The sequence below is a fragment of the Natator depressus genome, chromosome 12 (genome assembly GCF_965152275.1).
Source record: "Natator depressus isolate rNatDep1 chromosome 12, rNatDep2.hap1, whole genome shotgun sequence".
Taxonomy (NCBI): domain Eukaryota; kingdom Metazoa; phylum Chordata; order Testudines; family Cheloniidae; genus Natator; species Natator depressus.
Genome location: NC_134245.1, coordinates 18,368,823 through 18,392,213, shown reverse-complemented (window position 1 = coordinate 18,392,213; position 23,391 = coordinate 18,368,823). Strand labels below are relative to the sequence as shown.

General features: G+C 39.3%; 1 protein-coding gene across 3 annotated transcripts in view; it reads left to right on the top strand.

The window, feature by feature from the left end:
* Positions 1 to 23,391, top strand: part of LONP2 (lon peptidase 2, peroxisomal) — an 89,307-nt gene that overhangs the window by 26,998 nt on the left and 38,918 nt on the right. For all 3 annotated transcript variants that reach the window (XM_074968649.1, XM_074968648.1, XM_074968647.1), the window contains 4 exons: positions 3,964 to 4,105; positions 18,549 to 18,699; positions 20,110 to 20,236; positions 21,726 to 21,856. In XM_074968649.1, coding sequence (XP_074824750.1) covers positions 3,964 to 4,105; positions 18,549 to 18,699; positions 20,110 to 20,236; positions 21,726 to 21,856 — 551 coding nt within the window. The remainder of the gene's footprint in view (positions 1 to 3,963; positions 4,106 to 18,548; positions 18,700 to 20,109; positions 20,237 to 21,725; positions 21,857 to 23,391) is intronic.

The following is a 23,391-nucleotide window of genomic DNA, read 5'->3' as shown; positions in this document are numbered from 1 at the left end:
CTTTGTTTCTCCCCCCCTCCAGCTTTGAAAGTATCTTGTCTCCTCATTGGTCATTTTGGTCAGGTGCCAGCGAGGTTATCCTAGCTTCTTAACCCTTTACAGGTGAGAGGATTTTTCCTCTGGCCAGGAGGGATTTTAAAGGTGTTTACCCTTCCCTTTATATTTACGACAGGGAGACACAATACAATTGTACGATATAACTTTTTCCTGCAAACTGTCTCAAAGATTCTTTAATTATCATAAAAAACATAATTACAGATTTATGTAATGAATACTATCAGACAGAAATATGGAGGTAAAAGAAGAGGGGAGAAAAGAGATGAAGGGGTGGTAGGAGAGAGGGAGACTGCTTTTCTTTGAAATATACAGTACATGGGATAATGTCGATGCAAAAAGAGACAAGGTTCTCTGAGAGCAAGTCTGAGTCATTCATTATGAATCGGGCCTTGATGCCATCTAATGGCTCCTTTCTACACCATTAAAGAGAACTTTTCATTAACATTGTAGCAGTATGTAGGGGTACTGTTAGTGCTTGTTACCTCTCCTACTCCTAGTGAATAAAAGCTTGTAAATAGATTTGATTTAATATCATTTGATTTGTGTTTTGTTTGCAAACAAGGGCTACCAAAAATAGCAATCAGTATATTTTGCCACTCATCTTCTAGGTGGGAGGAAGGTGTATACTGAATGATTTATTCAACAGGAAAAACATTGTGTCATGGGTGGTGTTTTGATGGGCGTGCAGTTCCATGTGATATACACATACAGTAATCTGGAAACGCCCAGCTTTTACAATTTAATCACTGATTACATGCTTGCAGCTGGAGTTCATGTGAATCCTTTTTTTCATTAGGCTATGAGTAGCCACTACTGTTCTGCATTCTCAAAATGAAGTCAACATTTCAGTACAAAAACAGAACTGCTTTATCAGACATCCTCCATCTGTCCTTAGCTTTTACCCCTCATCTACTCCATATGTAAAAGTTTGTTGCTTACTTTTGATGCAAACTTCCTTATTAAAAAGAGAACTGAAGACATAGTAGAAACATTTTTTTTTTAAATTATCAGGTTTTTTAAAATGTTTAGTACCATATAGTACTATAGTTCAACTAGCGTAATTTCTATGTCTGTTCATGAGGGAATCTGTTATAATCCCTCTAGCAATAGCTATGTTTAAATAAGTTTATTGCTAGCGAAATTCTGATACTAGTGTGGACAGGACCTAAACCAAGTTGAAAGTCCGTTTTAAAGTGTGTTAGCCTAACCTAACAAGACCCATATGAGGGAGCATGTGGTTTTTCTACAGTAGAGGTCTTTAGAAGAAGCTGTTGTCAGCTGACTTTCTAGGCTTGTGGTGAGGACACTTGGTCCCTGTTTTTGTTCTTTCGAAGACTCCCATTTTTTGGTTCTATTTTCTGTATCAACCTCTAGAGTTTGGACAATGTTTATAAAGCTGCTGCTTTTCTTAAATTTTAATTTGGTTGGACTGCTTTGTTACTGATGGGGGGAAAAACACCACCACAAAAAGGAATCTTAATGAAGCTTCAGTTATGCTTTTGCACAGCAAAGGAAATCATACTTATATTGTGTGGCAGAAATAAGTAGTTCAAAACATCTTAAATGGTCAAGGTTTTGTTATTAACAATTAATTGTACCAGTCACTAATTTTTGAATGTTGAAACTTGGAAGCAATTTAGATTCTTAAATGATCGGGAATTTCAGTATAAGACATTCAGACACATGGTTATCATATTATTAAGCTGTTGTTCCTCCTGCCACATTGTATTTAGTGTCTCTAATGCCCTCATACAGATCTGCCTTTGTATGGTATTTATTAACCTCTTGCAAAACTAGCATTACTTGTCAGTATTGTGGGTCTTGAGTCTGTCAGGTTAATTCAATAATAAAATTGGGTAGTGCCCACCTATACAATGGCACTTTGTAGCACAGGGCTATAGACAATCTAATTTTCTCCAAGGAAAGCTGTTACAGATGTAACGGGAAAATTGATATCCATGTACCTGTTAAATTCAGGCTGTAAATTTAAGCTGTCTTTCATGTTAGCGTATCAAATTATGTAAATAAATGCATGCACATTTTAAGTTTAGAATTTAATCCATTGATTAAACAGCTGTGTTGAATTTAATTAACTCGATTTGCTGTATTTAAAATTTGTTATAGTACAAGGGATGAGGGAGAGAAGAGAGGGAAAGGAAGGGTGATAGCTGTGAAAAAGTTATGATACTGTTTGGAAATGTAATTTCTTCCTACTTACCCATGCTCTTGTCCAACTCTTTTTAACAATTAAGCTCCAATTCCATGGGACTTAAGCATATGTTTAAATTCTTTGCTGAATCGAGACCTATGCCCAACAAAGCTGCTTCTGCATTTGAACCTTGAAAATCTCATGAGGCCTACATTGCCCATTTCACCCTTCTTGTATCTTGAGTACCCCATTTTAGTAGGAACCAAAGCAATTCCCCATCTCCATCTATGGTAGCTTTATTTATTTCTACACACTGATTACCTGATGCAACTTTTTGAAGGGCTACAACTTAAAAATTTTCCAACGATAGTTTTTTTTTTCTTTAGATGTAAGAATTTTTTGGCCTGTTTTTTCTGATTTCTCCTTGGAAGGATGTTGGGTTATCAAGACAGCCACTGAAACTGCACCTTGCAAGATGCTGATATTGCTGGACTTGCCATAAGTTGTTTTACAGATGCTTCCACCTTCATCTTTTCTCACCACAGCTCTTGATAGTTAGGTTTGTCTCAGTTTACCTAGTTTGCTATTTTTCCTAAGGTTAAGGAGGCTGAATGTATTCAGTAGTTGTTGAGCCCTAGAGCATAACAGCAAATTTGTCATAACTTTATAAAGTTAAATGTAAATATCACTTAAACAATTATAGAATCATGCCCTCTCCTTCAACAGACAAATTTAATATAAAACCGTATCATTATTACAGGGTGTGGTGATATTTACTGTGGGATTCAATGATTTAAAGTCCGCTTTAGTAGTTTTAAAACCCTTCCCATGGTTTTTAGCATTCATCTTTCCAAAGCTCTTCCTGTTTATTTTGGCTAGTTTAATACAGATTATATGGGCCAAGCATTTAGACCTGTCCTGCAAATCTGCTTTGTGAGGGTCATGAGAGAGCTCCTGTAGTGTAGCACATCATGTATCAGTTTCTTCTGAGCCATCAGTATTTTGTTTGTTTATGGCACAAGCAGAAAGACTGTGATAAACTTAGGATATGATGATTGCTTATGTGTAAAATATATATAGTTCCCCCACACACACTGTAAAACAACTTTCCTAAACAAATTTGGATAGGTACTTTTTCATTCCATGCATGCTTTGCTAAGTTATTTTTTTCTGTTTTGTTCAAATATGACAAAATCAACTATAAGGTGTTTTTAAAAAAGTTATTCAATGAAAAATCTCTCTGTTTATGGGTTCCAATTAGGACACATGGCTACCTAACATAGGCTTCATGGAATCCAGCATTTGTAGAATTGTGCCCAAATTTATTAATACTGTATGTCACAGTTAGGATACTAGTACCACTGCTGTTAAAAGTATAAAAATGATGCAGAGTTCAAAAATCTGTTTCTAGTTGGCCAAAGGGTTTTAAAAAATCCCAAACCTTGCTTGCAACCGTTTATTGTGATCATGCACTATGTGGATTTTAGGCGTGCTTTACTCTGCCTGGAACAAATATTTCAGTAAGGAATTGGGGTTAGAAGATCATTCTTTAATCAGTTACATTAATTAAGTTGTATATTCAACAATGGAAACATGAGATAGTTGTTCACTGATTACAGAGGAAGAAAGACTGGTTTTTACACAAGTATTATGATAAGGCTGCTTTTTTCCAGATTTGTTTCTTTGGGTTTTAGGTTTGTTGTTTTCATGCCTGATGTCTTCTGCTTCTGATTTTTTTTTCTGCTTGTTTCACACAGGCGCACCTATGTTGGCAGTATGCCTGGTCGAATAATCAATGGTTTGAAGACTGTTGGGGTTAACAATCCAGTGTTTCTGTTAGATGAGGTTGACAAACTGGGGAAGAGCCTGCAAGGAGATCCTGCAGCTGCTTTGCTTGAGGTAAGATATAGGATCATCTTATTCTCACTGTCACATACTGTACATTGCAAAGATTGATTCATTTCAGACTAGCAGAATTTCTCAGGAAGAAAGCGTTAGTTTGGTGAAGGCATAGTGGGACTTGTACTGAGTGAAAGACAGACTGAGTTGATGGTTTTGTGTACTGCTAATCAGTGAAGTTGATGATAATCGGATCTTTTGCAGTTTCTCATACTGGCTGCACGTCTCCTAAAATACTTATAAGGACAGTGATCTTTGTTTAAACTTTTAGTCCTCTTGCAGACTTCACAATGGCCTTTTTACGCATGCTCAACATAGTGTTTTAAACTTTTTAATAAAAAGTCAGACATTTTAATTGTACCAAAATAGATTCTGTTAAGAATACTCGTACACTAGATGACATAAGTCTTTAATCACACAGATTTTTTTTAATTGATTTAACATTATTAGCAGATGTGGTGAACCCCTGCAGGCCAACCAGCATATGTGTTGGTAGTTAAATCTAGATATAACTGGATTTTTTTTTTTTAAGGTTTTCCCTGGGATTTAGTCTTTTTTTTTTTTTTTTTTAATTTTATTTTTAAGCTTTCACTGGTACAAGCTAATACTACAGCAAAGTACATGACATAGTACAGGGAGCGTCACATAAGTACTTGCACTATCATTGTTACATTTTAAATCAGTATTTTTGTAGTGAACATCTGATTAGATACAAACGCTTTGCACTTTTTTCTTAATCCAGTGATCTCCGTGCTTCACGAACAGTAATAGATTAAGCCTCATCAATAGGGAGTAAACAGGAAGAAATTAGTATTAGGCCATGAGCTAAATGTTTACTTAATGGCATCACAGAGACTTAGTGGGATAAGTTTCATAACTGGAATGTTGGTATAGAGGGGTGTATAGCTTGTTTAGGACAGAGGCTAAAAAGGGAGGAGGTGTTGCATTATACATCTAGAATATGTACACCTGTTCTGAAGTCCAGAAGGTGGTGAGAAGCAGACCATTTGAAAGTTTCTGAGTAAAAGGGGTAAAAATAGGGGTGACATCATGGCAGGGGTCTACTACAGTCCACTAAATCAGGAAAGGGAGGTGGATGAGGCATTTCTAGAACAAACAACAGAAATAGCCAAAACACAAGACCTGGGAGTAATAGGGACTTCAGTTACCCAGACATCTGTTGTAAAGGTAATACAGCAAAACACAACATTTCCAGTAAGTTCTTGGAATGTATTGGGGACACCGTTTTGTTTCACAAGTGGAGGAAGTAATTAGGGGGGCAGCCATTTTAGACATGATTCTGACCAACAGGGAGGAATTGGTAGCCAAGCTGAAGGTGGAAGGCAGTTTGGGTCAAAGTGATCATGAAATGACGACAGGTTTCAGAGTGGTAGCCGAGTTAGTCTGTATCAGCAAAAAGAATGAGGAGTACTTGTGGCACCTTAGACTAACAAAATTATTTGAGCATATGCTTTCGTGGGCTAAAACCCACTTCATCAGATGCATGCAGTGGAAAATACAGTCGGAAGATATATATATACCGAGAACATGAAAAAATGGGGGTTGCCATACCAACTCTAACGAGACTTATCGATTAAGGTGGGCTATTATCAGCAGGAGCAAAAAAAAATTTGTAGTGATAATCAGGATGGCCCATTTCAAACAGTTGACAAGAAGGTGTAAGTAACAGTAGGGGGAGAATTAGCATGGGGAAATAGTTTTACTTTGTGTAATGACTCATCCACTCCCAGTCTTTATTCAAGCCTAATTTAATGGTGTCCAGTTTGAAAATTAATTCCAGTTCTGCAGTTTCTCATTGGAGTCTGTTTTTGAAGGTTTTTTTGTTGAACAATTGCGACTTTTAGGTCTGTAATTGAGTGTCCAGGAAGGTTGAAGTGTTCTCCGACTGGTTTTTGAATGTTATAATTCTTGACGTCTGATTTGTGTCCATTTATTCTTTTGCATAGAGACTGTCCGGTTTGGACATTGTACATGGCAGAGGGGCATTGCTGGCTCATGATGGCATATATCACATTGGTAGATGTGCAGGTGAACAAGCCTCTGATAGTGTGGCTGATGTGATTAGGTCCTATGATGGTGTCCCTTGAATAGATAGGTGGATAGAGTTGGCAACGGGCTTTGTTGCAAGGATAGGTTCCTGGGTTAGTGTTTTTGTTGTGTGTTTGCTTCAGGTTGGGAGGCTGTCTGTAAGTGAGGACTGGCCTGTCTCCCAAGATCTGTGAGAGTGAGGGATAGTCCTTCGGGATAGGTTGTAGATCCTTGATGATGCACTGGAGAGGTTTTAGTTGGGGGCTGAAGGTGAAATGATGAATTTCTAAGGAAAGTGAGAGCGTTAGAATAAGAACAATAGACTTAAAAAAAACCAGACTTAAACAAGCGCAGAGAATTGGGGGTAAGGTCCCATGGGAAGAAACTCTAAAGGAAAAAGTAGTTCAGGAGGAGGGAGCTGGCAGCTTCTCAAGGAGACAATATTAAAGAAGGAACTGCAAACCATCCTGATGCAAAGAAAAGACCGGGAGAATAGTAAGAGGCCAATATGGCTCTATCAGGAGCTCTTTAGTGACCTGAATATCAGAAAGGAGTCCTACAAAACTGGAAACTTTGCAGGATCTGATTAAAGTCATCCTAGGGTACTTAAGGAACTAACTGAAGCAATCTCAGAACCATTAGCAATTATTAAGGTTAAGATTTTGTCACAGATATTTTTAATAAAACTCACGGACGTGTCACAGGCAATAATCAAAAAATCACAGAAGCCTGCAACCTGACTTTTACTAAAAATAATGCGGGAGAGGGGTGTGCTGACTGCTGGGGGTACTGAAGTCTGAACTCCAGGGGGGCAGAGTGACTGACAGCCTGAGCCCTGCCTCCTGGGGTGGGGGGGGTGGAGGAACTCCAGCTCCTGCCATGGGGGGGTGATGCTGAAGTCACAGAGGTTCATTAAAGTCACGGAATCCATGACCTCCGTGACTAAATTTTGTTCTGAGCAGTTATGGAACTCCTGGAGGATGACTGAAGTCCCAGAGGACTGGAGAAGAGTAAGCATATTTTCTGTCTTTAAAAAGAAGAACAAAGAGGACCCAGGGAATTATAGTTCAGTCAGCCTAACTTTTGAAACCTGGAAAGATACTGGAATAAATTATTAAACAATTATTTTTTAAACACCAAGAGATTAATAGGAATATAAGAAATAGCCAGCATGGATGTGTAAAGAACAAATCATGCCAAGTCAACCTAATTTCCTTCTCTGGTTACTGGCCTCATGGATAGGGCTATGTTTTAGTCACAGGTATTTTTAGTAAAAGTCATGGGCAGTAAACAAAAAATTACGGCCCGTGACCTGTCCATGACTTGTACTATATACCCCTGACTAAATTTTTTTTTTTTTTTTTTGGGGCGGGGGGAGCACTGCGAGTGCTCGGTGAGTGGCGGCTGTGCATCAATTTTCATTTCATCAGCATGCCCCTGCAGCATGGTGGAGGCGGAGGCGTGGTCAGACGGCTCTGTGTGCCGACTCTACCCTGAGCACTGTCTCCGCAGCTCCCATTGGCTGGGAGCAAATGGGAGCTGTGGGGGTGGTGCCTTTGGGTGGAAGCAGTGCACAGAACTGCCTAGCCACGCCTCTGCATAGGAGGTGAGGGATGTTGCTGGGAGGGGGGAGGGGGGGACAAGGTAAGCACCACCCAGAGCCCTCACCCCCTCCTGCATGCCAATCCCCCAGCCCTGAGTCCCCTCCCACACCCAAACTCCTGCTGCAGGAGGAGGGTGTGGCTGGCCCAGGGGTTGGCTGCAGAAGTCCCTGAGGTCCTGGAAAGTCACGGAATCCGTGACTTCCGTGACAAACTCACAGCCTTACTCATGGAGAGGGGAAAGCAAAAGATATATCTTGATTTTTAGTAAGGTTTTTGAGACAGTCCCACATTACATTCTTATAAGCAAACTACATAAGTATGGTATAGGTGGATTTACTGTAAGGTGAGTGCACAACTAGTTGAAAGACCATACTCAGAGTAGTTATTAGTGCTTTGCTATCAAACTGGGAGGGCATATCTGGTGGTTTCCCACAGGGATCAGTCCTGGGTCTGGTACTATTGAATATTTTCATTACTGATTTGGATAATGGAGTGGAGAGTGCGTTTGTAAAATTTGTGGATGAGACCAAGCTAGTAGGAACTTTAAGCACTTTGGACGACAGGATTAGAATTCAAAATGACCTTGACAACATGGAGATTTGGTCTGAAATCAGCGAGGTGAAATTCAGAAAAGACAAGTGCAAAGTACTTCAGTTGGGAAGGAAAAAATCAAATGCACAACTACAAAATGGGAAATAACTGGCTAGGTGGCAGTACTGCCGAAAAGGATTCGGAGTAATAGAGGATCACAAATTGAATGTCAGTCAACAATGTGATGCAGTTGTGAAAAAAGGCTAATATCATTCTGGGGTGTATTTAACAGGAGTCTTGTGTTTAAGACATGGGAGGCAATTGTCCCACTCTACGGGGCAGTAGTGAGGCCTCGGTTGGAGTACACAACCTTATCCTAGTATACTAATCAACATCCTTTCTCATCAAGATTGTACTTACCATGGCTGTGTGCGCACTATTATTAAGTGCGCAATCATTGTTCCATTTGCCTACAGAGTTGCTGCAATCATTTTTTTTAACTCATTGCTTAGCACTAGGGGATACTTTAAGCATGAAAGATACTATTTAAACCAAGTATTATTCTATGGCAGTTATCCCTTTAGTGCATGGCTTTCTACAAATTAAATTTTGATTTTGTTTTTCCCCATTATACATGATAAAGGATACGATTTAATCATGGAGGTCATGGATTCCATTACTTCAACAAACCTCTGTGACTTTTTCAGCTTCAGCCCCCACGGCTGCAGAAGGGGCTGGGGCTGTCAGTTCCCCCGCATAATTTTAGTAAAAGTCAGATTGCGGGCTTCTGTGAATTTTTGTTTATTGCCTGCAACCTGTCCATGACATTTTCATTAAAAATAACCATGGTGAAATCTTAACCTTATACATGATAAAAATGACTCCTTTTTTGAGACTGTCAACCTGTCCCTTGAGATTCAGAATGAGTGCAAGCCAGTGTTTTAGTCCTCTTTTGTGGTGTTATGTTTAGTTCAAATTAATTTGCAATCTGTGTGCCTAAAATAATTTCATATTCTCTTATTAAATAATTTTGAAAGAAGTCCAAACAATGCACGGTCATTTAATTAAATAGTTCCTTAGCTATCAAGTACCCATTCCTGAAATGCATAGAAAGCCTCCAAGTATGATGAAACTACTGGCCTTACATGGCAATGAGCTTTAAAAAGTAAGAGGAGGAAATCTGTTTAAAACCTACAAATGGAAGCTACTTAGCACACTGGTAATAATCAAATCGAGTGTCTGCCTTTTCGAATACTTCTGCAATCATATCTTCAGACTTTAGGCCCAGCCCAGCTTAGTGCGGTCAATGCAAGGATGAGAGACGTCCTAGGAAAATCTAAGTATTGCAATAAGGGGTGGAAGTGGAAAATGTGCCACTTAGTAAATCCTCTTTAGTCAATACTGAAGGAGTGGCTCAGCATCTATAATCTGGAAGTATCATCATCTGGATGAAATATAAAAAGTATGATGATTTTCTCAAGAGTATGGGTGCTATCTCCAAAGTTGTACCTGAATTCTAATTTGGTTAATTTTATTCTACCTGTAACTTCCCCTTGCAGTCTCAGTTAGGGTATTCTTCATTTCCTATCTTAGATTACTGGGTAGTGTTTTTTTATACACTAGTAAGCATTTTGCACATTTTACCTCTGTAATGTTGGGCAGTCCAGTCGGGCTTGAAGGAATTTGTACTTTGAGCTTACTGAGCCAGATCTTCTCATGGTGTAAATTGCCTTAGTGCCATTGGTTTGAATGACGCTGCAATACTTTACACTAGCCGAGGATCTATCCCATAGTTTGTAAAGTTTTTGGGTCTCCTATATTGAAAGATCCAAATATATCATGAGTAAATTTGTTTTAGTTCAGTGTTTAATCAACCTTTTAGACACTGAATATAATATGAGATCTAACTGATTGTTCCACCTTGACATCCAGGTAAAATGAATAGTTTAATGAGTCTCTATTTCTTGATACAAACCCATTACAAGGTCTTAGCTATCTTTTCTTCAGCTCATTTCCCAGCTGTCTTGCTTCTCCTCACTTCTTTTGCTGCCTTCTAAGGTGATTTGAGCCATAACAACATCTTTCTTTAAATGACATCAGTATTGTTACTAAAGTTACCAAAACCTGCTTGCCTCATTATTCCAAAACCTAGTTGGTACCGCTGCCTAAACATCTTGAAGCTGGTCCTCCACTTCCCCTACTGGAGAGCTCGGACCTCAACATACGAAAAAATTTTAATCTGCTTTGGTGGTTGTATTTTGTTGGTATTTCCATTTGCATTGAACAAATGTGGCTATTTTGTAGGAAAATAATGACCGCAAGTCATTAGCTGAGTGGCACATCTGTTATTCAAACCACACCTTTATGCTGACTAGCTTCCATTATTAATCTTAAATGGCATGGGAAAAAGGTCTTAATGTGTTTAGGTGTATTTTAATGGTGATAATCCTCAATGGTACCAGTACAGTTGCTAAACTCAAGAATAAATGTGTCCCACCCCACAAGTTTGGAGGCAAAGTTGGATATATTTTTGTCGTGGTGCTTCTGTGGAGTTATTGCTTAAGCGAAACAGAATGTCTTCTTACTTCCAGTTACTGTTCGTCAACAAGGGAACATTTATTCTAAATTTAGATGACCTCTGTTGAAAGCTGGGGAAAATAGAAATGGATCCAAGTGCTTGTTAGTATGTGTTTGTAGGGAAGTGAAATAAGACCAAGCATTATAGGCAGGCAATTAAACATCCATGGGACTTACCTCTGGATTTCATAGTAATAAAATATTTTGTACAGAGAAAGCTTTGTATGCATGTGAATGCTCTGTGGAAATTACCAAGATATTTTTGCTCCTCAAGTGTTGTTTTTCATAAAATGATATATTCAACCTAATTTTTTGAAAAATTCTAACCTTCCTATATTAGATAAAGGCAAATTGTTGAAGTGCACCTTTGTTTACTTTGGAAAGTGGTTGGAATAGTGTCCAAATAAGAGTATTTTCTGCCTTAGAAATATGTAGCATGGCAAAGAAAAGAGTTACGAGTCTAGGGAGAGATGTTTGCTCTTATGAAAAACTAAAATTCTATCAGATAATTCAGAATTTCATACATGTAACGGATTCTTTTTTCTGTTACAATTTCAGTTAAATGTATCCAATCATATTGCCTGGACATATTTAAAAATACGTTATTACCATTTCACATATATCTTAATAAATAACATATTAGCCAGCAGCATAGCCCTAAAAAATGGGTTCCATAGGAGATGTGGTTAGACAAGGGATGTGAAGAAAAAGGGAAGAAGGATTGATGTGTACAATTGAATGAATTTTAAAATCCAGTAAATAAAACTTGCGGAGCGTTCCCAGAGCTTTTAACTTGCTGCATATGCCAGTAAGAATATTGTGCTTTCAAAATCCAATGGGTTTAACATTTTCAGAAATGTATGCTTCAAAGATGTGGCCAGTTTGTGTGCACAGTTCTAAATTGTATGTAAATGCTGCTTGCACGCATAAATGAGCGTGTTGAAAGTTAGGGGATGGATTTGAGGCCCTTTTGAAAAGTTTATGGTTAAACTTTAATAAAAACTGCCAGAAAAGATCAGCTCTATTTTGTCTCAATTAGTGAAACAAAATGATTTTGTCTGTGTGCTGTCAGTGGAAGTGTTGACAGAACAGTTTTACTAAAAAGGAACAAGACTAGGCTTTCAGCAAAAGATTAATTCTGTTTGTGGTATCTCTTGATACTTGTTTTCTTTGGAGAAGATCTGCCGAAGCTTTGTTCACATTATTTTGTATGATTATATATGTCTCCAGGCTTTAAAATATGAATGTGATAATAGGTATTCATGTGTAACCAGGATGATTGAATTAGTGCTCAGTGCAATTGGCTAGCTATGATTCTTGAAGGCCTCTGTCTCAATGAGTAAAGAAGAGGATAAATGATGACAACAGGTCTCTGCTGAGGAGAGCACTTAAGTAGGAAGCGTCTGAATGATCTAATGATATAGTGGTGAACAATATCTATTGAGAGGAAATGTTCGGTGAGTCACAGCCTTGCCTTTAGGACTCAAGTATATTTTTCAAGTATACTTTTAATAATCAGACATCACCTTTTAAAAGGAATATATTAATTGCATTTTATTACATCGTCATTGTAAATTTTCAGATATTTATCCAGACCCTGTGCAGGATTTGAAATCTGGAGTTCCTTACTAATCAAACGACATCAACTGAAATAGCTCCATTTTACATCTGCTCTTAGCTGTTTTGCTTTTACAGTGAGATAAAAATGCACCTTGACTGATTCGTGATCGAAAGCTTTTTGAACAAAAATTTTTTTTTCAAAAAGTGCAAAGGATTTATTATAATGAAAGTTAATTCTGCTTGTTTGTTTTTATTCAGTCAGTTTCCTGACAAGTGTACAGATTGTAATTTTTTTAAATATTACAAACACTGTTCATAGCTATAATTCAAATGGCTAGGACAAGGGATGTATTCATGCCATAATGCGAAGGATAAATTATCTTGACAGCAGTATGCAATTGCTCAGGAGTTGCATAGGTTCCATTATGTGTAACGTGAGAACTTTTCATGTCAACATACCATTGGTAATTTATCATCTGGCAAGAAAAAGCACAGTAATTTAAGAGAGAAAGATGGAATGAAGGTGGTAGACAGGTGTGGGGTAGGAAGCAGATGTGGATTATTGCCATATGTATGGACTTTTAATTTCAGAGACAATTCAAAAACGGAGGACAGCATATTCATAGTGCTGTGATCCTTGTAAATACTGTATTTGTTTAATAAATTACTCAAATGAGAGCTAAAATACTTGCAAGAATTTCAACTAACATTCTTAAGTACAAATACTAGCAACAGGAAGCCAACACTTCATTATTTAAACCTTTAGTTTTTCTTTCACAACAGCAGTAAATTATTGTGGTTTTCCTTGTCAGAGTTACTCACTACATGGCAATGACTTATCTGTACTGTACCTAATTTAAATACCGTGAGCCACATTTTCACAGGAATATGTGTGCCTGTTTTAAAGCATACAGATCGGGTAGTTGAACATCTAGTTACCTGAATTGGGTAAATGAACATCACGCTACCTGACTTTAGTGTGCAAATGCCTACTCATACGTAAAAGTTGTGGGGGTTCACATGTATTTTTGCAGTCACAATATTCAGAAGAGGCTGATTTCAGGTCATCTGAATATATAAGCTCAGTATACATGATGTAGTCAAATCAATGAGCTTGCTGGCTTAGTTGTTTTTCGATCAAACCAAAATCATACTTAGGATAGTAAATGAGCCTTTGGTAAGACCAAACACATGCAACTTTAGGGGTACTAAACACATTTGTAACAGAACCACATACACTACGTAAACCTTTAGTGCATATGGTATTGGTTAAATGGATACATTTTCCAGACTTTTCATGTTCATTTTGTAAACACTGGCCTTGCTCCTTCATTCTTTAAATTTTAGGGGTATTTTTGCCTGACTAAACAGCCACTGTTGACTTAAAAATCAAACTTCTGTCTTCAAAACTATTTACCTGCTATTGTGATGAGTAACCTCCAAAGTAACTGTAACTGAAAGAGATCAGAGAAAATAGTTTATTTATGTAGTTTGTGTATTTGAAACAGTTTCATGGTTTTTCCTATAGGAGGGATGCCTACTGTTTGTGTGGATCTTTCTCACAGCAACAAGGGAAAGAAAAGCACTTTGAATAATAAAAATGTGATTATACGACAGTGTTCCCCAAACTTTTTCTATCATGTCTCCCCCTTACCTAGTCCATGCCCCCTGGCAGCCAAGTTGGGGAGGTGAGTAGGGTGGGGAGTGAGTGGGGGAGCCATGCTCCAGGGCTGGGGGAGGTGAGTGGGGCAGGATGGGGGAGGACAAGCTGTGCTCTGGGGGTAGGGGGTGAGTGGGGCAGGACAGGGGAGGGGGAGCCCCGCTTCAGGAACGGGGGAGGGGGAGCTGTGCTCGGGGCAGGATGGGAGAGCCGGCAGTACCTCTCTTGCTGGAGCCATCCCTGAGTGCTTCTCCAGATGCTGTTGCTCTTCCTGCCCCCAAGCAGCAGAGGCCGGTTACTGTGAGTAACCAGACTTTTAGTGTCCGGTCAGCAGTGTTGACTGGACATTGCCAGGCCTCTTTCTGACCTGAATTTCAGATTGAAAACTGGGCATCTGCAATGCTAAGCTGGCACCAGGGGCTGAGGCTGGGAGGGGAGCTGCAGTTGGGGCTGGGGCCAGGGCTGGAGCAGGACTGGGAGCAGAGCGTGGCTGTCCTGGGCATGCCATGCGCCGCGCCCCTCCCCCGTTATTTTTTAAATTCCTTTGGTTTCCAGTTGAGAATGCCCTTTCAATTGTAATTAGGCCGAAATAAGGAGTGCAGCTCGTGCTTATTGTATCTTAATACTGTGCATGTTGAGAGCACTGAATGTACAATAAAATTATTTTCTGTAGGTGCTGGTAGTCTAGAATTTCTGGACATACCAATATTAGCATGTAGAAATGAGAGCCTTAAACCAGCAAGAAGTTAATTGTCTTTTGCTCTCAAATAGTTCTCCAATTGCCCACTTGAACATAAGTGACATTCTGTTGTTGCTTACTGTGCTGATGCGAATTTTGACGAGCTGAGAATTGGTGTGGAACTTCCATTCTAATTTAGCAGTGTTGCTGCAGTAGTGTTGGTCCCAGGATATGAGACACAAGGTGGGTGAGGTGATCTCTCTTATCGGATCGGCTTCTGTTAACCTGGGCTGTGGCTGTTCTGTGACCCCTCTGATGGAGGATCACACAATGCAGAGAGGAAGTTAATGCTGTTTTGAGCAGCATTAACTAATATCTATTTACTTTGGAATCTGGGCTACCTTGCAATAGAAACATTGCTGGTAGGGCTTCTTTAACCTGCCTCTACTCCATGCTATCCCTGAGCCTTTTTTTCAAGTAACCCATGAGCTACACAGAGTTTGTGAAGAGTACTTTGGTGACAAGTATTTGGAGAAGTAAAGTATAGTAGAGTACGTTTCTTCGTTATTTGCCCCTACCATTCATGTAGATCCCTTGCACTGCTTCCACAGGACTTGTGGTTTTTGCTTCCTTCCATGCTACCAACAGAGGGGACATATGGTGCCAATACAAGGCTTAGTCATTAGAATTCATGGTCATCCATCAGTATTTTCCCTTTTACAAAAAAGGCCAATCCTATGGGACTCTAGTAATGGGGATATGCAAGACAAGTTAGTGAATTTCTGTTAAATTAACTTCCATTGTCTATAGAACGTAATATGTTTGAAATTTCTGTGTGGAAGAATGTGTAATACAAAAGCTTTATAAAGACTCTCTGAAGCAGGCATAAAATTTCTACTCTGGAGTGTTAAATTAGAAATTTTGAGGGCCTTGATATGTAAATAGGTAGCTAGCTATTACCAGCCACTTCCATGTATGCTATAAAATCTGAATTGGGGAAACATGTATTTATGGGTGCGGGGAGCCTCTCCCTTATGGAACGCCACAGGAGGGGAGAGGGCATGATCTGTGCTCTGCCACAGCCCCTGGTTAGTTTGCAAGGATCATCACAGTCTCCGAATGGCTTGAAAACAGTACAGGAAGTCTGTGCAGAGAGTAATTGTGAAATATTTTTTAAAAGAAATTCCCTGGGGAAAAACCATTATTAACCTAAAGTTAAGGTTGAAAGAATCTGTCCCTTACATCATCCAAACAACTTTGGAAGAAAAGTAAGAATTCTACTTTACAGCCCCCCAAATTTATTCAAAAAGTACAAATGTATTGTTGAGTTTATCCAAACACCCTTAACTTTACATCAGAGCACCACCTTGAGCATGATCACAAACTGAGACAATCTTACCTGGTCATCACACGTTCATGTTGTCAGTGACCATAAAATATAGAAAGCCAAATTATTTTCTAGTGCAAATGGGCAAAATTCCACTGATGTCAGCATTGTTTCCCATTTATACCAGCAGAGAATTTGGTCCCAATGCCTTATTCGTAAATCGTCCAGTGCTGGTGCCAGACAGTGATCTTTTTTTATGGTTCATCTGATTTTAAAAATTCCTGAACAGACAAGTAGCATATTGAAAGCAGTTTTACTTAGTTATTAAAAAAAATTCCACACAGCTCTTTCTAAGCGAGCATATTTATTCTTAAGGTAAAAGCATTACAGAGAAAACACCTCCACTAGGGCTTTGGTTGGTGTCAGTCCTTCCAGTCTTTCCCTGTGGATTGGGGCCCTGCCCTTTGACAGAAGGTCCTGTCTGTTTGCTAGATCAGAGCAAAGGCTCTTGGTAATTTAAACCCAGGTTATTTATCCAAAAGTGCTTTTGTTGTCTGCTGGTCTCTAGGGTATCCAGTTCGAACCACTATATGCAAGTCTCTCCAAATGGTGGTGCCCCTTCAGAGGTTTTACAGCCTGAATGAATTTGCCTAATTACACCTCCCCCCGCAGACTCCCCCGCCCTTCCCCCCCCCCAGGCCGCCCATGGAATTACGTACAATCCTTGGGCCACAGTGATACATTCACTTAATACAGTAAGATATAACTTAATTCAATAAGGCTTGTCCAGGATATTGCAAGAAATTGCCATATCTGTCACAGGAAAGATTTATGAAACCAGTTACAAAACCAATGATTTGTGTGTTTTTCGGTAGCCCAGGGGGAAAAAAAATGCAGAAAGCTGGAAGGCTAATGGCAGTATGGTTACTGTATCGGGGGGCTGCAAAATTTAGGATGTCCTGGCCATAACCTGAGCACATCTTGAAACTGGTTTAAAGAGGGGGGAAAAAAGTCTAAACCAAAAATTGATTGATCAGAAAATAAATTGACAAAAGTGTTATAAAAGGAAGAAGAGAAGATGGAAGGCTGACCACGTAACGAGTTGAGTTAATATTCTTTGGATGATTTTAACTTTGCATTTGTACACTTTTGAATGTGTGGAATTTTCGTTTATTGAAATGTGATGTGGGAGATTAAATTTGAATTTCCAAGTTTTTTAATATTGGCATATTAGGAAAAAAGCTAGAGCAGTCTCAAGCTTTTTGCCATAAGCAAATGGTATGTTCTTTAAAGCTTAATTCTAGGTTAAGACTTTTGAAATAGAGAGGATCCCACTTAAAATTAATTCAAAAGTAGTCAGTCAGTTTATAGTGTGAAAGTTAAGTGCAAATGACAATTCCTGATACAGTGAACTTTAACTTGATAGTAAATTTCTGTAGGAAAAAAGGACTTAACTGCTGGAGTGTTCCTCTATATTTAGGCTGAGTGATAGATGTGGAGAAATGAAGACGTCTTCATTTCTTTAAAAACAATGAAAAAAGAGTCTATATTTTGTTACATTTCTTGAGGGGAGGCTTCTGTACAAGCAGAGATTTTAAGAGGAGTCTTTGTTCTACCGGTATAAATGTTTCAGACATTATAAATACTCTGAATAACAGTATGTGGAACCCTTCACTTCTTCAGAGTATAACTTGAAAGGTAATCCCTTGGCTGTGGTATTAGGTGGATTACAGTGATTTGCGTAATATGTGCAGTCTCATGAGAAGAATACTAACCTGAAGACTGAAGGCAGTTCTTAATTTCTGGTGTCAGTGGCCTCACCAGAGCCTTGTTCACTGGAATGCTTGATGCTGTTGCTGGCATTGTGTAATATGAAGCCTGCAGGCAGAATCAGCATGAACTTTAAGAAAATGGTTGAGGCTTATATAACCATTTAAAAAAGGCAGGGTTGACCATACAGGAATATGAAGAGTAATGCATATAAAAGCTCTAATATAAGAGATTTTAAATAAGTTAATTTTGAAATGCTTCTAGCAACTCCAGTGGAACTGAGCTGAAGTAAACTGGATGAGTTTAGAAGGCTTTGGCAATCATAATACACAGTCTGTACTGTACAGAGTTCACCTTTCAGTAGTTTGTGGTGTTTGTCTGCTGTCAATACTCTAAATTAAACACAAGTTTTATTAAGGGATTTCTATTGCAGTTTTTTCCATGCAGTATAGAATCTCGTAGTAAATAACTAAAACAGATGAGCAGGATGTCAGAGATCAGGAATTACATTTAGGGCCTGGTACTGCATGCCTTACTCAGGCAAATCTGACACAGACATACAATGGGAAAGCATGCTTTCAGTACGAATAGCACATAGGAGGTAGATAAATAAAAGCATATATGTGGTGGTGTTTTGTTTTTTGAAATGAAGCAACTGCATTATTTTTGTGTTCACTCTTTTTAAGGTCTTGGATCCAGAACAAAATCATAGCTTCACCGATCACTACTTAAATGTAGCCTTTGACCTATCCCAAGTCCTTTTTATAGCCACAGCCAACACTACTGCTACCATCCCACCAGCTCTGTTGGACAGAATGGAGGTCATTCAGGTTCCAGGTAACACTTAAGTGCTTTGACTAAAATGATTGCTTTTTCTCTTCAAAAAAATGTACTCTTATAAGACTAGCACCACAGAAAATTAGAATCCATTGCCAAGACTTTCTACAGCAACTAATTAATTTGATTGCCTCCATTTTTGGGTGTCCATCTTGAGACACTGTCAGAGGTCCTGATTTTCAGTGTGGGGGATGTTCAAGGTTTCACTCTTGAAAATCTAGGCCTAAGTAGGTGACATAGTTTGTGACAGATACAGTACTGTGCAGTCTGTGAAGAACTTTAATGAATGGATTGATGTGTATCTGTCCTATCCTGCTGTCAGCTAATAGTTTCTTCACAAGATCTTCGAGAGAGTTTTTGCTTTGCAGCAGGAAGATTGGAGTTCTGTCCATGTTGAATGGCCACAGCGGGGATCATAGTGACATCCATTAAATTCTAGCTGGCCACAGATCTGTGGATGTGTACAGCTAGATACTACATTGAAATGTGCACTGATCTACACAGAAAAAGCTCCTCCTGAGTGCCCGCTAATTCTTGTGGGGAAAGGAATCTCTTGGTGGTTTTATTTTTGTTACGTTTTACATTCTGATACTTTTTACATGGCAATACAGAGCCAATTTTCAAGAGAGTCTCAGTTTACTCTCTAAGACCTCAATCCAGCAAATTCATATGTGCATAACTTTACTCATATAAATCCCAGTAGAATTGTTTGGGTGAGTAAACTCTCACATGTGCATATTTGCAGGATTGGGATCTGATTTTGCATCTGAAATCTTGTAGGTTTGAATGAAGATAATTCTGATATCCAGCTGCCAAACTAGAATGTGTAAGAGCTACTTGTAACCAAAAATCAGATAGATGTCTGATTCAATTATGTTTGTTGTATATAACATATCATTCCATAAACATACTATGTAAACATAGTTACACCTGTAATTGACTGTGCCTGTGAAATTAGAGGCTTTTTTCAAAATTATGCCCTGGATGATCATAGTAAATAAATAAATGATTGTTCTCGTATTATCAGCAGAGTAACTATAGAGTATATGGACAGATGTGAAGTTTCCCCATAATATACTTCAGAAGCATTTTCTGCTTTCATTGATTGTTCATTCCATCTGGCATGGCAGAAACCAAACCTTTGGAGTCTCTCAATCCAAGGCCTGATCTAAGCAAAAATCAGCAATTTTTACAGAGTATGCTTTGGAAATTTAAAACAACTGTCTAGCTGGACAAACAATTCACCTTGACTCCTGGGATTATTTGAGTTTGAGAGTGATTTTGAATATAATTCAGTAAACTAACTCCTTACTTTGTTAAATTTTCTCAGTTTTACATTTAATTTAGTAAGAAGTTTAACGTCCTGGTACAGTATAGGTGAGAAGATGAATGAAATGCTTTCTTTTGAAGGATATACACAAGAAGAGAAGATAGAAATTGCACATAGACACTTGATCCCTAAACAGCTAGAACAGCATGGGTTGACTCCTCAGCAGATTCAGATTCCACAAGTAACTACTCTGGACATCATCACCAGGTAAATGTGCTGTTCGCTGCTTTTAGGCTCTAGATTACTTTTCTTGTGGTACATTAATAGAAATTTTTTAATGTGACACCATAAAGCATTTCCACAAGATTCGTGAGGAAGGGATTCCTTTGTAAACTGAATAGTTAACGGCATAGAATATTCCAGTTGTTTTGCTGTCATAGTGTCACAATATGCACAATTGTTTATAAACTTGCTTCTAGCAGGTCACCCGCTGCTTTTTGTTTTAGCAGAAGATTTGTTTATGCCTAGGTTGGAAAATCCTTGTCAGTGTCACCAGTGTAAAGAACCACTGTCTTAATCCACTACCTGTTGCATGTTTGTAGAAACATGGTTTACAAAAAAAAAAAAAAGTTTAAATATTAGAAAGTCATATACATAATTTTCCACTATTTTTTAATACCACTGATGCAAAATGCTCCAGATATATATTAAGGTTATAAAATTAATACAGAATAGAACATATATCCATAAGGGGATTAAGTTAGGGGGTTGCTGTGGGCTACATAACTTTGAATTTCTTGACTTGTTTTGGATATTAAAATTGCACCTGCACTAGGACCAGCAACACAGATGGGATAGGATGGTACAAGGAACCTACCTCCCACCTCAGCTTTGCACACGCCATTCAAAGATGAGGGATGATCACAGTCCCTATGTTTAGGGGTGCGCAAAAACTACACACATACTTCTGAAGATGGAAATTTTGCACGAGGGTGGAGCGATACAGAAGATCACTCCACATAGGCCTGCATAAATGGTAGAGAAGGTAGCAGGCTACACTACCCACTTTACACTGCAGAAAGAGGAGAAAGGCCATGCCAGGGACTGGAGAGGGTGATCTGGGGTGTGTGAGAAGACCTGATCTCCTCTCTCCTTCCTCTGAGTGGCAGATCAAAAGAATGCCAGGTAGGAAGTGCAAAGGAAGTCTTGCAGAGGGCAGCAGCCTAGAGCACTGTAGACCATGGTCAGTAACATAGATAGTGAGCTCCCTTGCACCTCCACCCCCCATCTCCACCACTTTCTTTGAAAGGTAAGTTTGATCTTCTGCCCGAAGTTCCTGTTTGAGGGATGTCACAAGTGCTCTTCCCATTTCTTCCCCAGCAGCGTATTCCTTACTTGGGAGAAAATGTTTTCTCCCTGCCTTCCCTGAAACTGCTCCTGGTCTCCTGCATCAAGAGTTGGTCACAGGTCTGCTGTGTTTTCCTCTGCTGTCTTCCCCAGTACTGGTGCAGATTTTCTGAGTAGGTGTCAGACACAGGTGCTCCTTTCTCCCTTTCCCTGCTCAGATTAGGGATGTTTCAGCATCTTCAGAAAAATCTTTTAAACTAGAAACAAAGAAAAAGCTACCATTGAAAATGTATCTATAGAGCAATAGGATTTGGGGGGGGGGGGAGTTGATGTGTTTAAGTGAAACAAGCATTGATGATACTCTGCTTTATAGACTTTAATCTAGAGTAAAATATTTTCCTTATGGTAGATATACTAGAGAGGCAGGAGTCCGCTCTTTGGATCGGAAATTTGGAGCTATTTGCAGAGCAGTGGCTGTGAAAGTGGCAGAAGGACACCACAAGGAGACAAAGCCAGATCGCTCTGAAGTGACTGAAGAAGGTTTGTGTTCCTTTTCCATACTTCATCAGAAAATAGATTCATGGTGGTATGTTTGAGAAGTGCCTTCAGTACTAGGGGCCTGATTCGCCACTGTCTTACTCTATAGAGTTTTATGTCTCTGTAACTTCATTGTTTTAAAATGCTTTTCAATGGAATAACACCTTTGAAAACTGGAGTGACTCGTGGTGAATCAGGTCCTGGAACATGTGTTGTGTTATAGGGCACAATCCCACTCTGCTAGGAAGATTAACTGGGTAACGAAATAGGCCTTTTTCATCTCCAATATCTGTGATTAAATTTGTATATGGTTTTCAGTCACTCAAATCAGGTTGTTAATGTAAACAAACTTTCACGCATCCTTTTTGCTCTTCATGGAAAGTAAACTTTTCAACCAAAGATTGAACTATGGCCTGGTTCTGATTTTTGTGAAGTTTATTTATTGTTCCATCTCTATACCCAGAACACTCTGCCAGTTCATAACTGTCTCACAGTAGTGCTGTTATCTGGCCGCTACTGACATGTGAGTGTGCGCTTGTAGACACTGAGATGTTGAGGGTTTTTGTATGCTTCTTTAAGGAGACAATACATCTGTCACAGAAGAGGGCTCTTGGTGAGGCTGATAGGTTGAAACAGTGTCTTTCTAACCCTAGGAAGTGACACTTCAGTGATCAAGAGTTTGTATTTGACATTTTATTACGTTAGATGTCTGGAGGAAGCCAAGGATTTTTTCCCCCTCAGAGACAAAGTCTTTTTAGTGTGGAAATGAAATTGTTCTGCATTTTGTAAGTACTGGGATTCTTTTTATTTGATCCAGGCATATAGTAATACTCTATATTGGTCTCTCAGAACTTTAGTAACTTCTTTCAGCTTTATCAAGTCTATAGTTATTTTCCATTTATACAGAAGATAGTGATTTATTGTTCCCTGCAACCCACACAACTGTTAACCTGTTAACAATCAGTTGTAATGTCTCTTTGTGAAAAGTTATTGCTGTACTAAAATACACAGAAGTTTAGGGTAGTTAACATCATACTGCTGCAGTAGTATCTTGTTACTGTGCTGGAATAGTGAACGACGAACTTTTAACACAAATTGGTTCTCCTCACTCCGCTGTTTCGTTGGCATAGCAGAAGTTCACCAAATTCAATTGAACACTGGTAATTAAATTTGTTTTATTGGTATGAAATGTTCTGAGTGTTAGGCAGGTGCAGTAGGTTTAATGAGCTAGACCAGGGGTTGGCAACCTATGGCACGCGTGCCAAAGAAAGCACGGGAGCCGATTTTTTAATGACATGCTGCTGCCTCCCAGGTCCCAGCCGCCGGCCCCGCTCAGCCCTCTGTCGAACCCAGGTCGGCAGCGGGCTGAGCAGGGCCAGTGGCCAGGACCCCGGCAGGCAGCAGCATGCCATTAAAAATCCTGCCCGCCCCCGCCTGCTTTTCTCCACCCTCCGCCACCCCCCCCGCAGCGCGCCCGCTTCCCCCCCCCCCCCCCCGTGCGGGGGCAGGGTGAAGAAGCTTGGTCCTGCCGGCTGCTG